Source organism: Macaca mulatta, chromosome 3, assembly GCF_049350105.2.
Source record: "Macaca mulatta isolate MMU2019108-1 chromosome 3, T2T-MMU8v2.0, whole genome shotgun sequence".
Lineage (NCBI taxonomy): Eukaryota > Metazoa > Chordata > Mammalia > Primates > Cercopithecidae > Macaca > Macaca mulatta.
In genome coordinates this window covers 44,593,091-44,609,061 of record NC_133408.1, presented here as the reverse complement: position 1 = coordinate 44,609,061, position 15,971 = coordinate 44,593,091, and the positions used below count along the sequence as shown (strand labels likewise).

Sequence of the window (15,971 nt, the reverse complement as noted above, 5' to 3'; positions counted from 1 at the left end):
TGATGAACAAGTTCCTGGTGTGCGTTTGTTTGCCTCGCTTTAAAGTCCCGGGTTGTTGGAGACAGTCATTTTCAATGCATGTCTCCACACAGGAGGGACAGAGGGAGTGCCACCTCCAGGGGAGAACTGGGTGAGCCCAAACAATACGGCAGGAGTGGAGGTGACGTTCACGTTTGGACCTGTCGAACAGCGGCGAAGCTCTGGTGGAGAAACGTGCGTCGGGGGCTGTGCACATCCTGGCCCAGAGCTTGGGGCTGAAGATGCAGACGTTGGGACCCTAGACTGGCCATGGAAGAGTAGAGGTTGGTGAACCCCACACACCCTTAAGGTCCTTTCCAGAGGCTGGCTGGGTGGCTTACGCCTGTAAGCCCAGAGCTTTGGGATGTTGAGGCAGGAGGAGTGCTTGAGCCCAGGAATTCTAGACCAGCCTGGACGAGAGAGAGAGCTCTCCACCAAAAAAAAAACAAAAAAAAACACACAAGAGCCTGAACTTGTACTATATGAAGGTTCATGTTAGAATTCGTTTTCTTAAAATTCCTTTTTATTGCTTTGAAGATTTGTTTGTTTTGTTTTGTGTTTTTGAGATGGAGCTTCGCTCTTGTTGCCCAGGCTAGAGTGCAATGGTGCGATCTCGGCTCACTGCAACTTCTGCCTCTCAGGTTCAAGCGATTCTCCTGCCTCAGCCTCCTGAGTAGCTGGGATTACAGGCATGTGCCACCACACCCAGCTAATTTTTTGTATTTTTTTTAGAAGAGACGGGGTTTCACCGTGGCCAGGCTTGTCCACTTTGGCCTCCCAGAGTGCTGGGATTACAGGCCTGAGGCACCACCCCCAGCCGAGTTTTTTTTTTTTTTTTTAAACAGATTAAATAATGCAGTTTTTGTTTTTTGAGACAGGGTCTGGCTCTGTCTCACAGACTGGAGTGCAGTGGCGTGATCTTGGCCTGCTGCAACCTATGCCTCCTGCGCTCAAGCCATCCTCCCACTTCAGCCTCTGGAGTAGCTGGGACCACAGGTGCGCGCCACCACACCCAGCTAATTTTTTTGTATTTTTTGTAGGGTTTTGCCATGTTGGCCAGGCTGGTCTTGAACTCCTGAACTCAAGCAATCCGCCAGCCTGGACCTCCCAAAGTGGTGGGACTCCAGGTGTGAGCTACCATACCTGGCAATAATGCAGTTTTTAAAAGTTTTAGTGGTTTTTAAAGAAAAACAGTCTTCCCCCTTCATACCCTCTCCAAAAGGAATACTTGGTTTGCTTACCTGATTTTTGGTATTTTACCTGCCGTGTCTAAATTAGGCTTTTTGTGCCAGTGAAACTTCTGAGTTCAACCATTCTCATCGACATTCCCACCATGGAAGATGTGAGGCTTGCTTTCCCGGTTGCAACCCTCTCCACCCAAAACCTTTCTCATCCCCTCCATATGATGGTTTTGGTGGACTCAGTTTAGTGCCTGCACAGTCACTACTACATAAACTACTCACCGGCCATGCCATGTAGCAACAAAACTGCGTTTCCTGCACAACTTCTGGTTTTCTTTGGGATAATTAGTACTTTGCTTACTTTCCTATGTACTGAATTCAATTGTGAACTACTTTTTTTTTTTTTTTTTTTGAGGCAGGGTCTTGCTCTGTCACCCAGGTTGGAGTGCAGTGGTGCCATCACAGCTCCTGGGCTCAAGTGATCCTCCTGCCCTAGCCTCCTGAGTAGCTGGGACCACAGGTGTGTGCAACCATGCCCAGCTAATTTTTAAAATTTTTAGTAGATTGGGGTTTCCCTATGTTACCTAGGCTGGTCCTGAACTCCTGGCCTGAAGCCACCATTCCACCTCAGCCTCCCAAAGTGCTAGGATTACAGGTATGAGCCACTGTGCCCAGCCTCAGCTGTGAACTTTTCATCTGTTGCCTAAACTTCTCAAGATGTTCAGATGTGTTGTTATTTTGCCAATATCCATTTTCCTGAAGTCATCTGACCTGCACCTCTCTTAGGTGCTGGTCTTCATTTCCTGCACCTAGATTCTCTTTTTTTGATTTACTTCATCCTGAATGGTTTCTCCAAGAGCTCCTTGAGTGTGTGCTGGAAGTACACACAGTCATGCATCATGTAATGACATTGTAGTCAACAGTGTATTGCATATATGATAGTGTGTGAGACTACCTTATTTTTACTGTAACTTTTCTGTGTACAGATACGCAAATACCACTGTTAAAACTGCCAACTGCATTCAGTATAGTAACGGGCTGTGCAGGCGAGTAGCCTGCGAGCAGTGAACAGGCCCCACCTTCGACCTAGGTCTGTAGTAGGCTGATGTTAACAATGAAATCACCCATGTGTTTCTCAGAATATTTACCTGTTGTTAAGTAAGGCATCACTCTTATTTTTGAGCCCCTGCATGTTGACAACTGTTTTACAGTACCTCTGGCTGGGCCTAAAATTCTAGGTTGGTGTTAACATCCCTTTTAAGTTATATTGAGACAGGGTCTTACTTTGTTACCCAGGCTGGAGTGCAGGAGCATCATCTCAGCTTACTGTGGCCTCGATGACCTGGGCTCAAGCAGGCCTCCTCAGCGTCCCAAGTAGCAGGGACTACAGGTGTGCACCACCATGCCCAGCTAATTTTGTTTTGTAGAGATGGGATCTGACTATGTTGCTCAGGTTGGAGATTTTTTCTTTTGAGACAGGCTCTTGCTATGTTGACCAGGCTTAGACTCAAACTCCTCCTGGGCTCAAGTGATCCTCCCACTGCAGGCTCTCAAGTAGCTGGGACTACAGGCTTTGGCCACTGCACCCAGCCTCCCTTTAGTTAAAAAAGTTTATTCTTGGCCGGGCGCGGTGGCTCAAGCCTATAATCCCAGCACTTTGGGAGGCCGAGATGGGCGGATCACAAGGTTCGGAGATCGAGACCATCCTGGCTAACACGGTGAAACCCCTTCTCTACTAAAAAATACAAAAAAAAAAAAAAAAAAACTAGCCCGGTGAGGTGGCAGGCGCTTGTAGTCCCAGCTACTCGGGAGGCTGAGGCAGGAGAATGGCGTGAACCCGGGAGGCGGAGCTTGCAGTGAGCTGAGATCCGGCCACTGCACTCCAGCCTGGGCGACAGAGCAAGACTCCGTCTCAAAAAAAAAAAAAAAAAAATTTATTCTTGGCTGGGCGCAGTGGCTCACGCCTGTAATCCCAGCACTTTGGGAGGCCAAGGTGGGCAGATCATTTGAGGTCAGGGGTTCGAGAGCAGCCTGGCCAACATGGTGAGACCCTGTCTCTACTAAAAATACAAAAATCAGCCAGGTGTGGTGGTACACGCCTGTAATCCCAGCTACTTGGGAGCCTGAGGCAGAAGAATTGCTTGAACCTGGGAGACAAAGTTGCAGTGAGCCGAGATTGTGCCACCGCACTCCAGCCTGGGTGACAAAGTGAGACTCCATCTCAATTTTTTTTTTTTCCCCCTGTAGAGACAGGGTCTTGCTGTGTTGCCCACACTTGTCTTGAGCTCAAGGAATCCTCCCACTTTGGCCTCCCAAAATGGAATGATTACAGGCCTGAGCCACTGTGCCTGGGCCCTTCAGACTTTTGAAGGCAGTTCTTCCATGATCGTTCTTAGCCATTTCTGTTGGGATGTATTTTTTCTTAGATCTTGTGAGATTGTCCTTTTCTCTTCCACATTCTAGGGTTTATTTTATCCACCGTGCTGTGCACTTGGTGGCCTCTTTCTATCTTGGAAATTCATGACTTTCAAACTCAGATGTCAGACCTGGAGTGGCCTCGTAACCTTTTTCTTTTCCCGGTTTATCATCATCTTTGAGGTTTTGATTTTGTCTCTGATGCTTTTCATCTTCAGGAGCTCTTTTCTGCTCTCTCCACTGTGAGCCTCCAGGGTCAGTTCTGAGTCACAGCGCTTTCTCTGAGTCCCAAGCCATGGCATGGGTCATCAGGAGCTTCTGCCCACATCATCTGTTTCTTTTGGTCTCTTGTTCTAGTGTCAGGAGTCCTTGGCTTATGCTTAAAAGGCTGAAGTTGGAAACAGTTCCCTAGGAGGTCACACCATGTAGCAAGTCCATCTTGTACCTTTCTGACACTAGGTGAGTGCAGGAATTGGGTTTAGAAACAAGCTTGTAGCAGTTGGACGCTGCTATAGCTTTTCTTTTTTTTTGAGACAGTCTTGCTCTGTCACCCAAGCCGGAATGCAGTGGCACAATCTCGGCTCACTGCAGCCTCCGCCTCCTGGGGCAAGCAATTCTCCTGCCTCACCTCCTGAGTAGCTGGGATTACAGGTACCTGCCACCACGCCTGGCTATTTATTTACTTATTTTTTAGAGGTGGAGTCTTGCTCTGTTGCCCAGGCTGGAGTGCAGTGCCATGATCTCAGCTCACTGCAACCTCCGCCTCCCAGGTTTAAGTGATTCTCCTGCCTCAGTCTCCTGAATAGCTGGGGCTATAGGTGCACACCACCACTCCTGGCTAATTTTTGTATTTGTAGCAGAGACAGGGTTTCACCATGTTGACCAGGCTGGTCTCGAACTCCTGACCTCAGGTGATCCGCCCACTGTGTCCTCCCCACAGTGCTGGGATTACAGGCGTGCGCCACTGTGCCTGGCCTGAAGTTTTGAAAGGACCCTTTGCAGGCTTTACAAAGCTCTAGGGTGGCATGGCTGTGACAGCACAGGCCCCACGGAGGTGTCTTCTGAGGTCAGATTTCCTGGGAGAATCTTCTTCAAGACTTGGGGAGTCAGGAGGGCAGAGTCTCCTTCCCTCAACTGTGCTTGTGTCCAGTTCCCGCCTTCCACCTCAGAGCAAACGACGGGCCAGGTTTCTTCCCGCTTTCGAGCAAACCTGCTCCTTAGCTGGTCTTGTCTGCCTCAACCCCACTTCACAGCTGCCCAGGGTCTTGTAAGCTGGGGTCCGTTCATGTCTTTCCTTCCTGCCTAAGCTTCTGTACTGCGCGTCATCTGACTGTTGGAGTGTCTTCTCCCATCCTGTGGGTCTGTGCTTTTTGGAGAAATCTCCCTCCTGTCATTCTGTTGGGCTTCCAGTGGGAGGGGTGAAGTCAGTGCTCGTGCAGTCTTCCATCTGAAGCCAGAACCCTGAGGTTTAAAAAGCACCTGGAAACATCATTGCTCTACAACCACCCAGTGTATTAGCGCTACCTGGAAATCCCCAGTAAGAGAGCACGCGACTGTACACACAGGCACTACCGTGACGCGTGCTTTATTGTTTTAACTCCTGAATCCACTGGCCGACCCCAGAGCCAGAAGAGTAGCAAGAATTCAATCAGCAACTCTGGATGCGGACACAATGAAACAACGGCGTGGCCAGGGGCTCCACTCACTTCCCCAACTGTGTTTCATTTTCCTCCCCAGCCAGAGCCTAGGGCTGCCCTTGGAGAAAACCCCAGGCCGCACCCTCACAACAGTTCCATTTGCACAGCCAGGAAGCCCAGTTTGAAAAACAAACCACGCCTGTAAACCGAGTTGGATGAAAAGGGCTGGCTTGAGGGTGGGAGCCTACGGATCTGTTCACGGTCTTCCGGGCGGGCCCTGGATTCCAGCACGTCTGGAGCAGTCCTTAGACAGCCAAGGGATCCATCCGTGGGCCCGGGCTTCCCGAGGCTGTCTCCGCAGTCGCTGGGTCTCAGGAGTCCCATCACCTGAGCGTGCTCGCTGCTTCTGCTACAATGGCCACAATGACTTCCCATAAACCGTTCTGTCATTGAGACCATGGAACTCTGTTCCCATCCGATTCCCGTTGACGGACGTCCGCTGTTTTGGCATCATGGGAATTCCTCGGATGGTAGGTCAGTTTAAGGACAAAAGCATGAGTCCATCATTCCTGGGACAGTTTCCCGTAGCCCTGGTCAGGCCACGTCCACCCCGGAGACCCCTTGTGCCGGACAGGAGACGCAGGCCGCCCTGTCGGAGACCAGGCTGTCCAAGGCCCGCATCAGGATGTCTGGCATGTGGTCTGTGAGCATCTTCGGACCTATGAGTATTTTGCTGAATTCCGCTTCGTGTGACCACTTGGCGCTATACTGAGCAGCAGAGCAGCAGCCAAACCTGAAGCAGAAAAGGAGGGACATCAGCCGCCAAGCGGCCCCAGGGCTGACCCCCGCGCTCCTCCTGCCTGCCCACCACGCCGCACTCACCGCCCCGAGGCGCCCTCCTCCTGCAGGTGGATGATCCTGCCGGGAGGGTAGAGCGGCGGGTACTTGGGAGAAGAGTCCAGTGGGGAGTCGCTGGAGAAGCTGTAGGCCGGAGACCAGCGCGTCAGTAGGCTCTGCTCCCCCAGAAGAGGCTGTGTCAGGACTTCCTGGTCGCCCCCGTCCAGCTCCGTGGGAAAGTTGGGGTTCCCTCCGAACAGTTCATACCACAAACCGTGCAGCAAGATCTTGTACTGAGGGCGAGACCCAAGCAGTAGAATGCTGTCACTCACCCTCTGTCACCCGAGACCTCCCGAAACACCAAGGCGGACCAGACACATGGATCTGCCCATTGAGCCAGAAACCGCGCTTGGAAGACTCCACCAAAGACGCATGGCAAGCTGTGCTGGGTGGCAGCCGCCTCGGCTCAGGACCGGCGTCGGTGCCCAGTCACAGACCATGAGTGTAGGCTCTCTCCTGGGCAGTAAAACCATCGCACGCGGAGTTATATTTAAAAACCAAGCCATACAGCCTGTGAGGGCCATTTCCCTTAATTATTTTCAGGCAATTCTGCAAATCAGTTTTACCCTTCTCTGAAAGGCATTAGATACTAATTTCTACGGGCTGGAGTGCAATGGCGCGATCTTGGCACCACAATCTCTGCCTCCCGGGTTCAAGCGATTCTCCTACCTCAGCCTCCCGAGTAGCTGGCATTATAGGCTCCTGCCACCATGCCCGGCTAATTTTTTGTAATTTTAGTAGAGACGGGGTTTCTCCATTTTGGTCAGGCTGGTCTGGAACTCCCGACCTCAGGTGATCTGCCCGCCTCGGCCTCCCAAAGTGCTGGGATTATAGGCGTGAGCCACCGGGCCCGGCCTAGATACTAATTTCTAAAAAAAATTTTAGGATGGGCACAGCAGTGGCTCACACCTGTAATCCCAGCACTTTGGGAGGCAAGGCAAGTGGATTGCTTCAGCCCAGAAGTTTGAGACCAGCCTGGGCAACATGGTGAGACCCTGTCTCTACAAAAAATACAAAAATTAGCCAGGTGTGGTGGCGAGTGCTTGTAGTCCCAACTACTCAGGAGGCTGAGGTGGGAGGATCACTTGAACTTGGGAGGCTGCAGTGAGCCAAGATGGCGCCGCTGCACTCCAGCCTGGATGAGAGAGCGAGACCCTGTCTCAAAAAAGAAAAAACTGGGGGAGGTAATTGATAAGGAGAAAAATTTGTGTTTCTTCTTTCTGAACACACCATAAGAAAGGAACAAAACCATAAGAAAGGTCAGAAAACAAAGGGGTTTAACAAATAAAAATCATCTCTACCCACACTAAACAAAACCACACGTGGCATATGTCTTTTCAAATTTTTGTCAAAATTCATATATCTCTATCTCCTTGTCCCCACCCTCTGCCATAAGTCTTCTCTCTTAATAATTTTTAATTTTTTTTTTTTTTTTTTTTTTTTTTACTTTTCAATGGATATCTATCTCTATCGGCAGACCTAAGTTTCTTTTCTTTTTTTTTTTTTTTTTTTGGAGAGAGAGCCTCATTGTATCCCACAGGCTGGAGTGCAGTGGTGCAATCTCGGCTCATGCAACCTCTGCCTCCCAGGTTCAAGCGACTCTTCTGCCTCAGCCTCCCAAGTAGCTGGGATTACAGGCACCCACCACCACCCATAGCTCATTTTTGTATTTTTAGTAGAGATATGGTTTTGCCATGTCGGCCAGGCTAGTCTCAAACTCCTGACTCAGGATCCGCCCGCCTTAACCTGTGCTGATATTACAGGTGTGAGCCACTGCACCTGGCCAGCAGACATAAATTTCTACCACTATGTTAAAAAACCCCTGACATGGACACATATCACCATTTTAATAACTGCATGATATCCACAGTATAGATAAATGTGCCTGTGCCTCTTAAGCTCTATTTGGCAGCCTCGCTTCCTAAGCTTTCAGACAAAAAGCCAAAAGGCATTAACATACTGTTAGTCACAAGACAGGACTAAGAAGTTTGTTAGAAAGCAAAATCAAATGGATAGTTCCTCCAGAGTATTTTCTTTTTCTTTTTTTTTCTAGAATAGAGACAGGGTCTTGTTGTGTTGCCCAGGTTGGCCTCAAGGGATTCTCCTGCCTCGGCCTCCTGAGGTGGTGGGATTCCAGGCATGCGCCAGTGGGCCCAGCCCAGATCCTATTTCCTCCCTGTGACATTTCCCGCACTTGCCGTAGCCATTTGCTTTCTTTTTTTTTTTTTTGAGACAGAGTCTCACCCTGTTGCCCAGAGGAGTGCAGTGGTGCGATCTGGGCTCACTGCAAGCTCCGCCTCCTGGGTTCACGCCATTCTCCTGCCTCAACCTCCCAGTAGCTGGGATTACAGGCGCTCGCCATCACGCCCAGCTAAGTTTTTGTATTTTTAGTAGAGACGGGGTTTCACCGTGTTAGCCAGGATGGTCTCGATCTCCTGACCTCGTGATCTGCCCGTCTCGGCCTCCCAAAGTGCTGGGATTACAGGTGTGAGCCACCGTGCCCGGCCCATTTGCTTTCTTAAATATCACAGAGTCCTAGACCAGAATCTGACCAGAGGGTGGAAGGAGAGCTTCTAGAAACAGCATAGAGTGTCCTGCACTGAGGGTGCAATTCCTCCCGGCTCTCCACAGGATCTTAGGGACAGGCCCTGTGTCCTGTAGACCCTCTCAACAAGGCACCCGCTTACCTTGGGTTTATTGCAGTGCGCAACCACCCGCAAGATTCTTCTCTTCAGATCTTCCAAGTTGGTCACACTGAGCCTGTTTAGCAAAGAGGCACACTGAGGCTGGGACCCAGCACTCCCTACCCCCCAGCCCCGGGCACAGCACCAGGCAGGCTTACCTGGGAATCACATCCTTCCCCAGGACAAGCGACACAATGAAGCTCTGAGAATATTCATGCAGAGCTTTGCTGAAATTCCAAACAGGGAGAGGACGTTAGCTTTACTACGACACTGCCCACAAGGGCTTCCACGAAAGAAATCAGTGACACTGAGGGGTTAGTTTCCCAGACCTCAGCTCTGTTCTCTCTTCTCTAAAGGGAGGGGAGGGGAAACTTCAGTTACGGCGACTGACTGGCCAGATCCTACTAAAGCCACAATATACGTCCGACAGAGATGCCCCACGGCTAAAACTGCAAACGGGACACCAAGGTGGACCAGGCACATGGATCTGTCCTTTGACCCAGAAACCACACTTGGAAGACTGCATCAAAGATGCACTGGCAAAAATGAAGGGCAGAGGCAACAGGCGATTGACTGCGGCAGAACCTGCACCGGCAGAGGCTGGGAGCCTCCAGATACCCATCCCCAGAGCTGCCTTCAGCTCACAATGAGTCACACAATAGTGCGTCCCGCACAGCTGGGAGAAGAAGGAGGCTGTGTGTGCCGCTGCGGGGTCATCTCAGGACATGTGGTGAAAGTGAACAGCCACCACCAGAGGCAGAAGAGCAGGGAGAAAGTGCAGCCTTTCACCAACAGGAGAGGAACACAGACACGCTTCCTTCCAGCCATGGACATAACGGAAACGCCAGTGAAAATCACCACACACTTCAACCACTGGGGTGACAGGACTTTTTTTTTTTTTTTTTTTTTTTTTTTTTTTGAGGAGCCTTGCTCTCTGTCTGCCTTTCCCCCAGGCTGGAATCAGTGGTGCGATCTCGGCTCACTGCAACCTCCGCCTCCCGGGTTCATGCTGTTTTCTTGTCTCAGCCTCCCAAGTAGCTGGGACTACAGGCGCCCGCCAACACGCCCAGTTAAGTTTTTGTATTTTTAGTAGAGACGAGGTTTCACCACGTTAGCCAAGATGGTCTCGATCTCCTGACCTTGTGATCCGCCTGCCTTGGCCTCCCAAAGTGCTGGGATTACAGGTGTAAGCCACTGCACCTGGCCAGAAAGGACATTTTTGAGGGAACAAGGATGGAAATGAGATTTCTCTGAATGCACCCTGCTTTGTTGAGTTGTCTTTGGAACCTGTTAATGTTTTATTTTACATCATTAGAAAACAAAATGACACAAAATAACAAGAAGCAATCCCTAAAATAACAAGCTAAATGAAACAAATGAACCTAATAGTGTATTAACCAAACAGAAGAATTATTTCAAGTGACTTAAAAAACCACAGTAACCTGGCTGTACATCTCTACCAGGAATACATCTTTGCAAGAAAGCAAACTGGGCGCGGTGGCTCAAGCCTATAATCCCAGCACTTTGGGAGGCCGAGACGGGCGGATCACGAGGTCAGGAGATCGAGACCATCCTGGCTAACACGGTGAAACCCCGTCTCTACTAAAAAAATACAAAAAACTAGAGGCGAGGCAGCGGGCGCCTGTAGTCCCAGCTACTCGGGAGGCTAAGGCAGGAGAATGGCGAGAACCCGGGAGGCGGAGCTTGCTGTGAGCTGAGATCCGGCCACTGCACTCCAGCCTGGGTGACACAGCGAGACTCCGCCTCAAAAAAAAAAAAAAAAAAAAAAAAAAAAGCAAACTGCACAGACATGGCAAAGCCCCATCATCCTACTGTTAGATGTCATGCTGGTATTACTATTTGGAAAGGGCGATCTGTGTATCTCTACATATACATATATTGTGAGGGACATGTAATAAATGGGTTACTGTTGACAGAAACCAAATTTTTCAGATAAGAAGAAAAAAAGACACAGTTTCAGTGAAAACAACGTACAACCATTTGGTACAGGTAAAAACCCTGATCTTAATTTTTTTTTTTTTTTGAGACAGAATCTTGCTCTGTAACCCCGGCTGGAGTACAGTGGTGCGATCTCGGCTCACTGCAACCTCTTTGTCCTGGGTTCAGGCAATCCTACTGCCTCAGCCTCCCGAATAGCTGGGACCACAGGCACGTGTCACCACGTCCAGCCCATTTTTGTAAGGAACGGGGTCTTTCTATGTTGCCCAGGCTAGTCTCGATCTCCTGGGCTCAGGTGATCCTCCTGCCTCAGCCTCCCAAAGTGATGGGATTACAGGTGTGAGCCACCATGCCCAGCCTCCTGATCTTGAAGTATCACTACACACTATGATTATATTTTCTCTTTGGTGTAACAAAAGCCTTTCCTACCTCTTTCCAATGAAAAGCCCTGGGAATTATGACCAGCTCTGTGGTAATGAGAACCACCAGTGCCCAGATTTCAGTTCAGAAATACCATTTCCCACTAAAAGGAACCAATATTCCTTGGAGAAATGGTTGCTTCCAGATATGGACAACGGTGAAAAAAAAAAAATTGCTCATTTCAAGCCCAAAACTTGAGAATACTTTGTTGTACCAGAAAGCAAGAAAATGAGGCCAGGCACAGTGGCTCAATACCTTTAATCCCAGCACTTTGTAGCTGAGGCAGGAGGATCACTTGAGCCCAGGAGTTCAAGGCCAGCCTGGGCAACATAGCAAGACCCTGTTCCTTACAAAAATTAGCTGGACGTGGTGGTGTACGCCTGTGGTCCCAGCTACTTGGGAGGCTGAGGCCCGAAGATCACCTAAGCAAGGAGGCAGAGGCTACAGTGAGCCATGACTGTGCCACTGCACTCCAGCCTGGGAGACAGAGCAAGATCCTGTGTCAATAAAAAAAAAAAAGACAGCAAGAAAACAGACGACTGAAGTTTAAGTTTTAAAAAAATTAATGTCTGCCTCTGCAGACTGCTAGGTAACAATTCATTACTCTGAACACTGCTATATCGAGGGGAAGATTTAAGCATTTATATATTCTCCCATTTTTTCCTGTGTGAACTATACGTCAAAGAAACCAAATACGCAAAGAAAAGCTCTTTTTGTTCTTTTTTTTTTTTTTTTTTTTTTTTTTTTTTTTTTTTTTTTTTTTTTTGAGACGGAGTCTTGCTCTGTAGCCCGGGCTGGAGTGCAGTGGCCAGATCTCAGCTCACTGCAAGCTCCGCCTCCCGGGTTTACGCCATTCTCCTGCCTCAGCCTCCGGAGTAGCTGGGACTACAGGCGCCCGCCACCTCGCCCGGCTAGTTTTTTGTATTTTTAGTAGAGACGGGGTTTCACCGTGTTAGCCAGGATGGTCTCGATCTCCTGACCTCGTGATCCGCCCGTCTCGGCCTCCCAAAGTGCTGGGATTACAGGCTTGAGCCACCGCGCCCGGCCTCTTTTTGTTCTTTACGTACTTACTTTTTAATCATTCCAAAGGGCTGGGATTACAGGCATGAGCCACCATGCCTGGCCCTTTATTTCATTTCAATTAAATAAAGTGGTATAATATTCCTTTATAATCACGGCAAAAGGTTACACAGAACGGTCAGTATGCTGAATCAGCAAAAAAATGTACTTTTCAGCTGGGCGCGGTGGCTCACACCTGTAATCCCACCACTTTGGGAGGCCAAGGTGGGCGGATCACGAGGTCAGGAGATCGAGACCATCCTGGCTAACACAGTGAAACCCCGTCTCTACTAAAAAATATAAAAAATTAGCCGGGCATGGTGGTGGGCGCCTGTAGTCCCAGCTACTCAGGCGGAGGCTGAGGCAGGAGAATGACGTGAACCTGGGAGGCGGAGGTTGCAGTGAGCCGAGATCGCACCACTGCACTCCAGCCTGGGCGACAGAGCAAGACTCCATCTCAAAAAATAAAAATAAAAGGCCGGGCGCGATGGCTCAAGCCTGTAATCCCAGCACTTTGGGAGGCTGAGACGGGCGGATCACGAGGTCAGGAGATCAAGACCATCCTGGCTAACATGGTGAAACCCCGTCTCTACTAAAAAAATACAAAAAACTAGCCGGGTGAGGTGACGGGTGCCTGTAGTCCCACCTACTCGGGAGGCTGAGGCAGGAGAATGGCGTAAACCTGGGAGGCGGAGCTTGCGGTGAGCTGAGATCTGGCCACTGCACTCCAGCCTGGAGACTCCGTCTCAAAAAAATAAATAAAATAGAGTACTTTTCAAACTCATAAAAATGTCTTTAAACATGTCCACTGTGCATGTGTCACTGCCCACAGCATATGCCCCCCGAGAAGGACCGCTCAGCACACTGGGCTCTGGACGACCCACCAGGCGCATGGATGTCAGCAGCCACCCTCTGCCAGGGCTGTGAGAATGGGGGAGGCTGTGCATGCTTATGGGGAGGGAGGGTAGGAGAAGTCCCTACAACCTTCTGCTCAGTTTTGCTGTCAACCTAAAACTGCTCTAAAAAATAAAGTCTGTTTGAAAAAAGACTCTCAGAATGAAATCCTTTAGGAAATTAAAGGTATGGTCAGACAGGTCTAAGAAAGGCTACACAGACCTTCTGTGAAACAGTGCTTCAAAACAAACAGCTGGGTGCGGTGGCTTATGCCTGTAATCCCTGCACTTTGGGAGGCCGAGGCACGCGGATCACTTGAGGTCAGGAGTTCGAGACCAGCCTGGCCAACATGGCGAAACCCTGCCACTACTGAAAATACAGAAATTAGCTGGGTGTCGTGGCACGCAAGTGTAATCCCAGCTACTCAGAAGGCTGAGGCAGGAGACTCACTTGAACTCAGGAGGTGGAGCTTGCAGTGAGCCAGGCTCGTGCCACTGACTCCAGCCTGGGAGACAGCGAGACTCCGTCTCAAAAAACAAAACAAAACAAAAACCACAAATCTCTCTTGTGGATGAAAAATTGTGATTAGGTGATGAATAAAAGAGGAGTCTTGGCTGGGTGCAGTGGCTCACACTTGTAATCCCAGCACTTTGGGAGGCCAAGGCGGTGGAACACGAGGTCAGGGGTTAGAGACCAGCCTGACCAACATGGTGAAACCCCATCTCTACTAAAAATACAAAAATTAGCCAGCATGGTGGCGTGCACCCGTAGTCCCAGCTACTCGAGAGGCTGAGGCAGAAGAACAGCTTGAACCTGGGAGGTGGATCATGCCACTGAGAGCGTGACTCCTTCTCGGCGGGGCGGGGGGGGTGGGGAGGGGGGGAAGAAAAAAAAAAAAAAAGATGAGTCTTGACCACATGACACTAAGTAGCAAGCTATTAGAGCAGGAAAACAAAGGCTCACCTCCACAGCCCCCGAGGCGGGGAGAAGGCGTAGCACCTGACCTGCGGGTAGGCGGCTCGGAGCATGGTGGCCAGCAGGGCGGCCGCCCCACCCCCGAGGCTGTGGCCCACGATGACCAGCCGGTACTCCTAGAGGACAGACAGCAGAATGAGGCGAAGGGTAAAAACAACAGCTCCAGAGAGGAGAAGGAAAGAAAGTTAACTAAGATCTCACAGGAGCAATGCTGAAGGCTTGGCTCAAAATCCCGTCGTTGATGAGTCGTCGGTAAACGTATCTGGCAGCTTGAGAAATACCCTAAAAACACAAAGAAGGTAGTTAATCCTCAGACAAGGCAGGCCCAGGGGAGACTCGAGATGGGATGACGCTGTGCACTGACGTGTGAGTCTCTCCCGGGATCTGAGATCATGGGCTCAGCAGCCACATCCATGGTGCATGGCTATGCTCCTGGCCCCTTGCACAGAGCCTGACATGAAGCACGGTGCTTCACGCCTGTAATCCCAGCACTTTGGAAGGCCAAGGCAGGAGGATCACTTGAGCCCAGAAGTTCAAGACCAGCTTGGGCAACACAGTCTCTACTAAAATAAAAATACAAGACCAGCCTGGATCCTGTCTCTACTCAAAAAATAAAAATAAAAATAAAAAATAACCGGACTTGGTGGCGAGCACCTATAGTCCAGCTCCTCAGGAGGCTGAGGTGGGAAGATCGCTTGAGCACAGAAAATGCAGGCTGCTGTGAGTCATGACTGCATCACTGGGCAGCACAGTAAGACCCTGTCCCACCCTAAAAAAACCCAAAAACAACCAAACATCTTTCCACAGATACATTTCTGTGGCTTTGTCTGTAGCTACACCGTTTAGTGCTGTGTGAACATACCACAATTCACTTCAGCCAAGTTCCTATGGCTGGTCAGATTTACACTTTTTAAATGACATTTAAACATAAAGTTCTAAAGCTGGGCCAAGTGGCTCACACCTGCAATCCTAGCTATTTGGGAGGCTGAGGCAGGAGGATAACTTGAGCCCATGAGGTTGAGACCAGCCTGGGCAATGTAGCAAGACCCCATTTCTCTAAAACAACAAAATTCATAAAGTTCTGAATCAAAGAAGCTGATAAGCATCCACTGTTCCTGCAAAGGTAAAACTAAGTGAGTTTTGGGGTGGTTAGGTTTGGCTTTAACTTCAAAAAATAAATACAATTTTATTTATTTATGAATGAATGAATGAATAAATGACAGAGTCTCGCTCTGTTGGCCAGGCTGGAGTGCAGTGGTGTGATCTCGGCTCCCTGCATCCTCTGCCTCTCAGGTTCAAGCGATGCTCCTGCCTAGCCTCCTGGGTAATTGGGATTACAGGTGCACGCCACCACGTCCAGCTAATTTTTGTATTTTTAGTAGAGACGGGGTTTCACCATATTGGCCAGGCTAGTCTCAAACTCCTGACCTCATGATCTGCCCACCTCAGCCTCCCAAAGTAGTGGGATTACAGGCATGAGCCACTGTGTCCAGTAAAAATTTAAAATTTTCTGACATATACATCTGTCCTCTGAAACAGGCTTCTTGAAAATTAAGCAGTTGGCTGGATGTGGTGGCTCATGCCTGTAATCCCAACACTTTGGGAGGCTGAGGCAGGAGGATCACTTGAGCCCAGGAGTTCAAGGTTACAGCAAACTATGCCCCACTGCACTCCAGCTTGGGTGGCACAGTGAGACTGTTTCTGAAAAAACATCATCATGGCCGGGCACGGTGGCTCAAGCCTGTAATCCCAGCACTTTGGGAGGCCAAGACGGGTGGATCACAAGGTCAGGAGATCGAGACCATCCTGGCTAACCCGGTGAAACCCCGTCT

The 15,971-nt window shown here is 49.8% G+C and overlaps 1 protein-coding gene and 2 long non-coding RNA genes across 5 annotated transcripts in view; 1 reads left to right on the top strand and 2 right to left on the bottom strand.

Moving 5' to 3' along the window:
* Window positions 1-92: 92 nt before the first annotated feature.
* On the top strand, window positions 93-13,316 carry LOC144339702 (uncharacterized). 2 transcript variants are annotated; one of them, XR_013415019.1, is made up of 4 exons: window positions 93-302; window positions 897-1,014; window positions 1,619-1,719; window positions 13,103-13,316. It is a non-coding gene; the product is annotated as an uncharacterized LOC144339702 (long non-coding RNA). The 2 variants fall into 2 exon arrangements; XR_013415020.1 differs by lacking the exon at window positions 897-1,014 and having other exon boundaries at window positions 175-302; window positions 1,615-1,719.
* The window catches only part of DAGLB (diacylglycerol lipase beta), a 42,122-nt gene continuing 31,334 nt past the window's right edge, over window positions 5,184-15,971 (bottom strand). For both annotated transcript variants that reach the window (XM_015133252.3, XM_015133253.3), the window contains 6 exons: window positions 14,341-14,421; window positions 14,128-14,255; window positions 8,991-9,059; window positions 8,836-8,908; window positions 6,134-6,381; window positions 5,184-6,044 (listed from right to left, as the gene is read on the bottom strand). In XM_015133252.3, the coding sequence (XP_014988738.3) occupies window positions 5,846-6,044; window positions 6,134-6,381; window positions 8,836-8,908; window positions 8,991-9,059; window positions 14,128-14,255; window positions 14,341-14,421 (798 nt within the window). In that variant the 3' untranslated portion in view covers window positions 5,184-5,845. The remainder of the gene's footprint in view (window positions 6,045-6,133; window positions 6,382-8,835; window positions 8,909-8,990; window positions 9,060-14,127; window positions 14,256-14,340; window positions 14,422-15,971) is intronic.
* On the bottom strand, window positions 11,699-12,402 carry LOC144339701 (uncharacterized). The gene is made up of 2 exons (XR_013415018.1): window positions 12,258-12,402; window positions 11,699-11,918 (listed from the first exon to the last, which is right to left on the bottom strand). It is a non-coding gene; the product is annotated as an uncharacterized LOC144339701 (long non-coding RNA).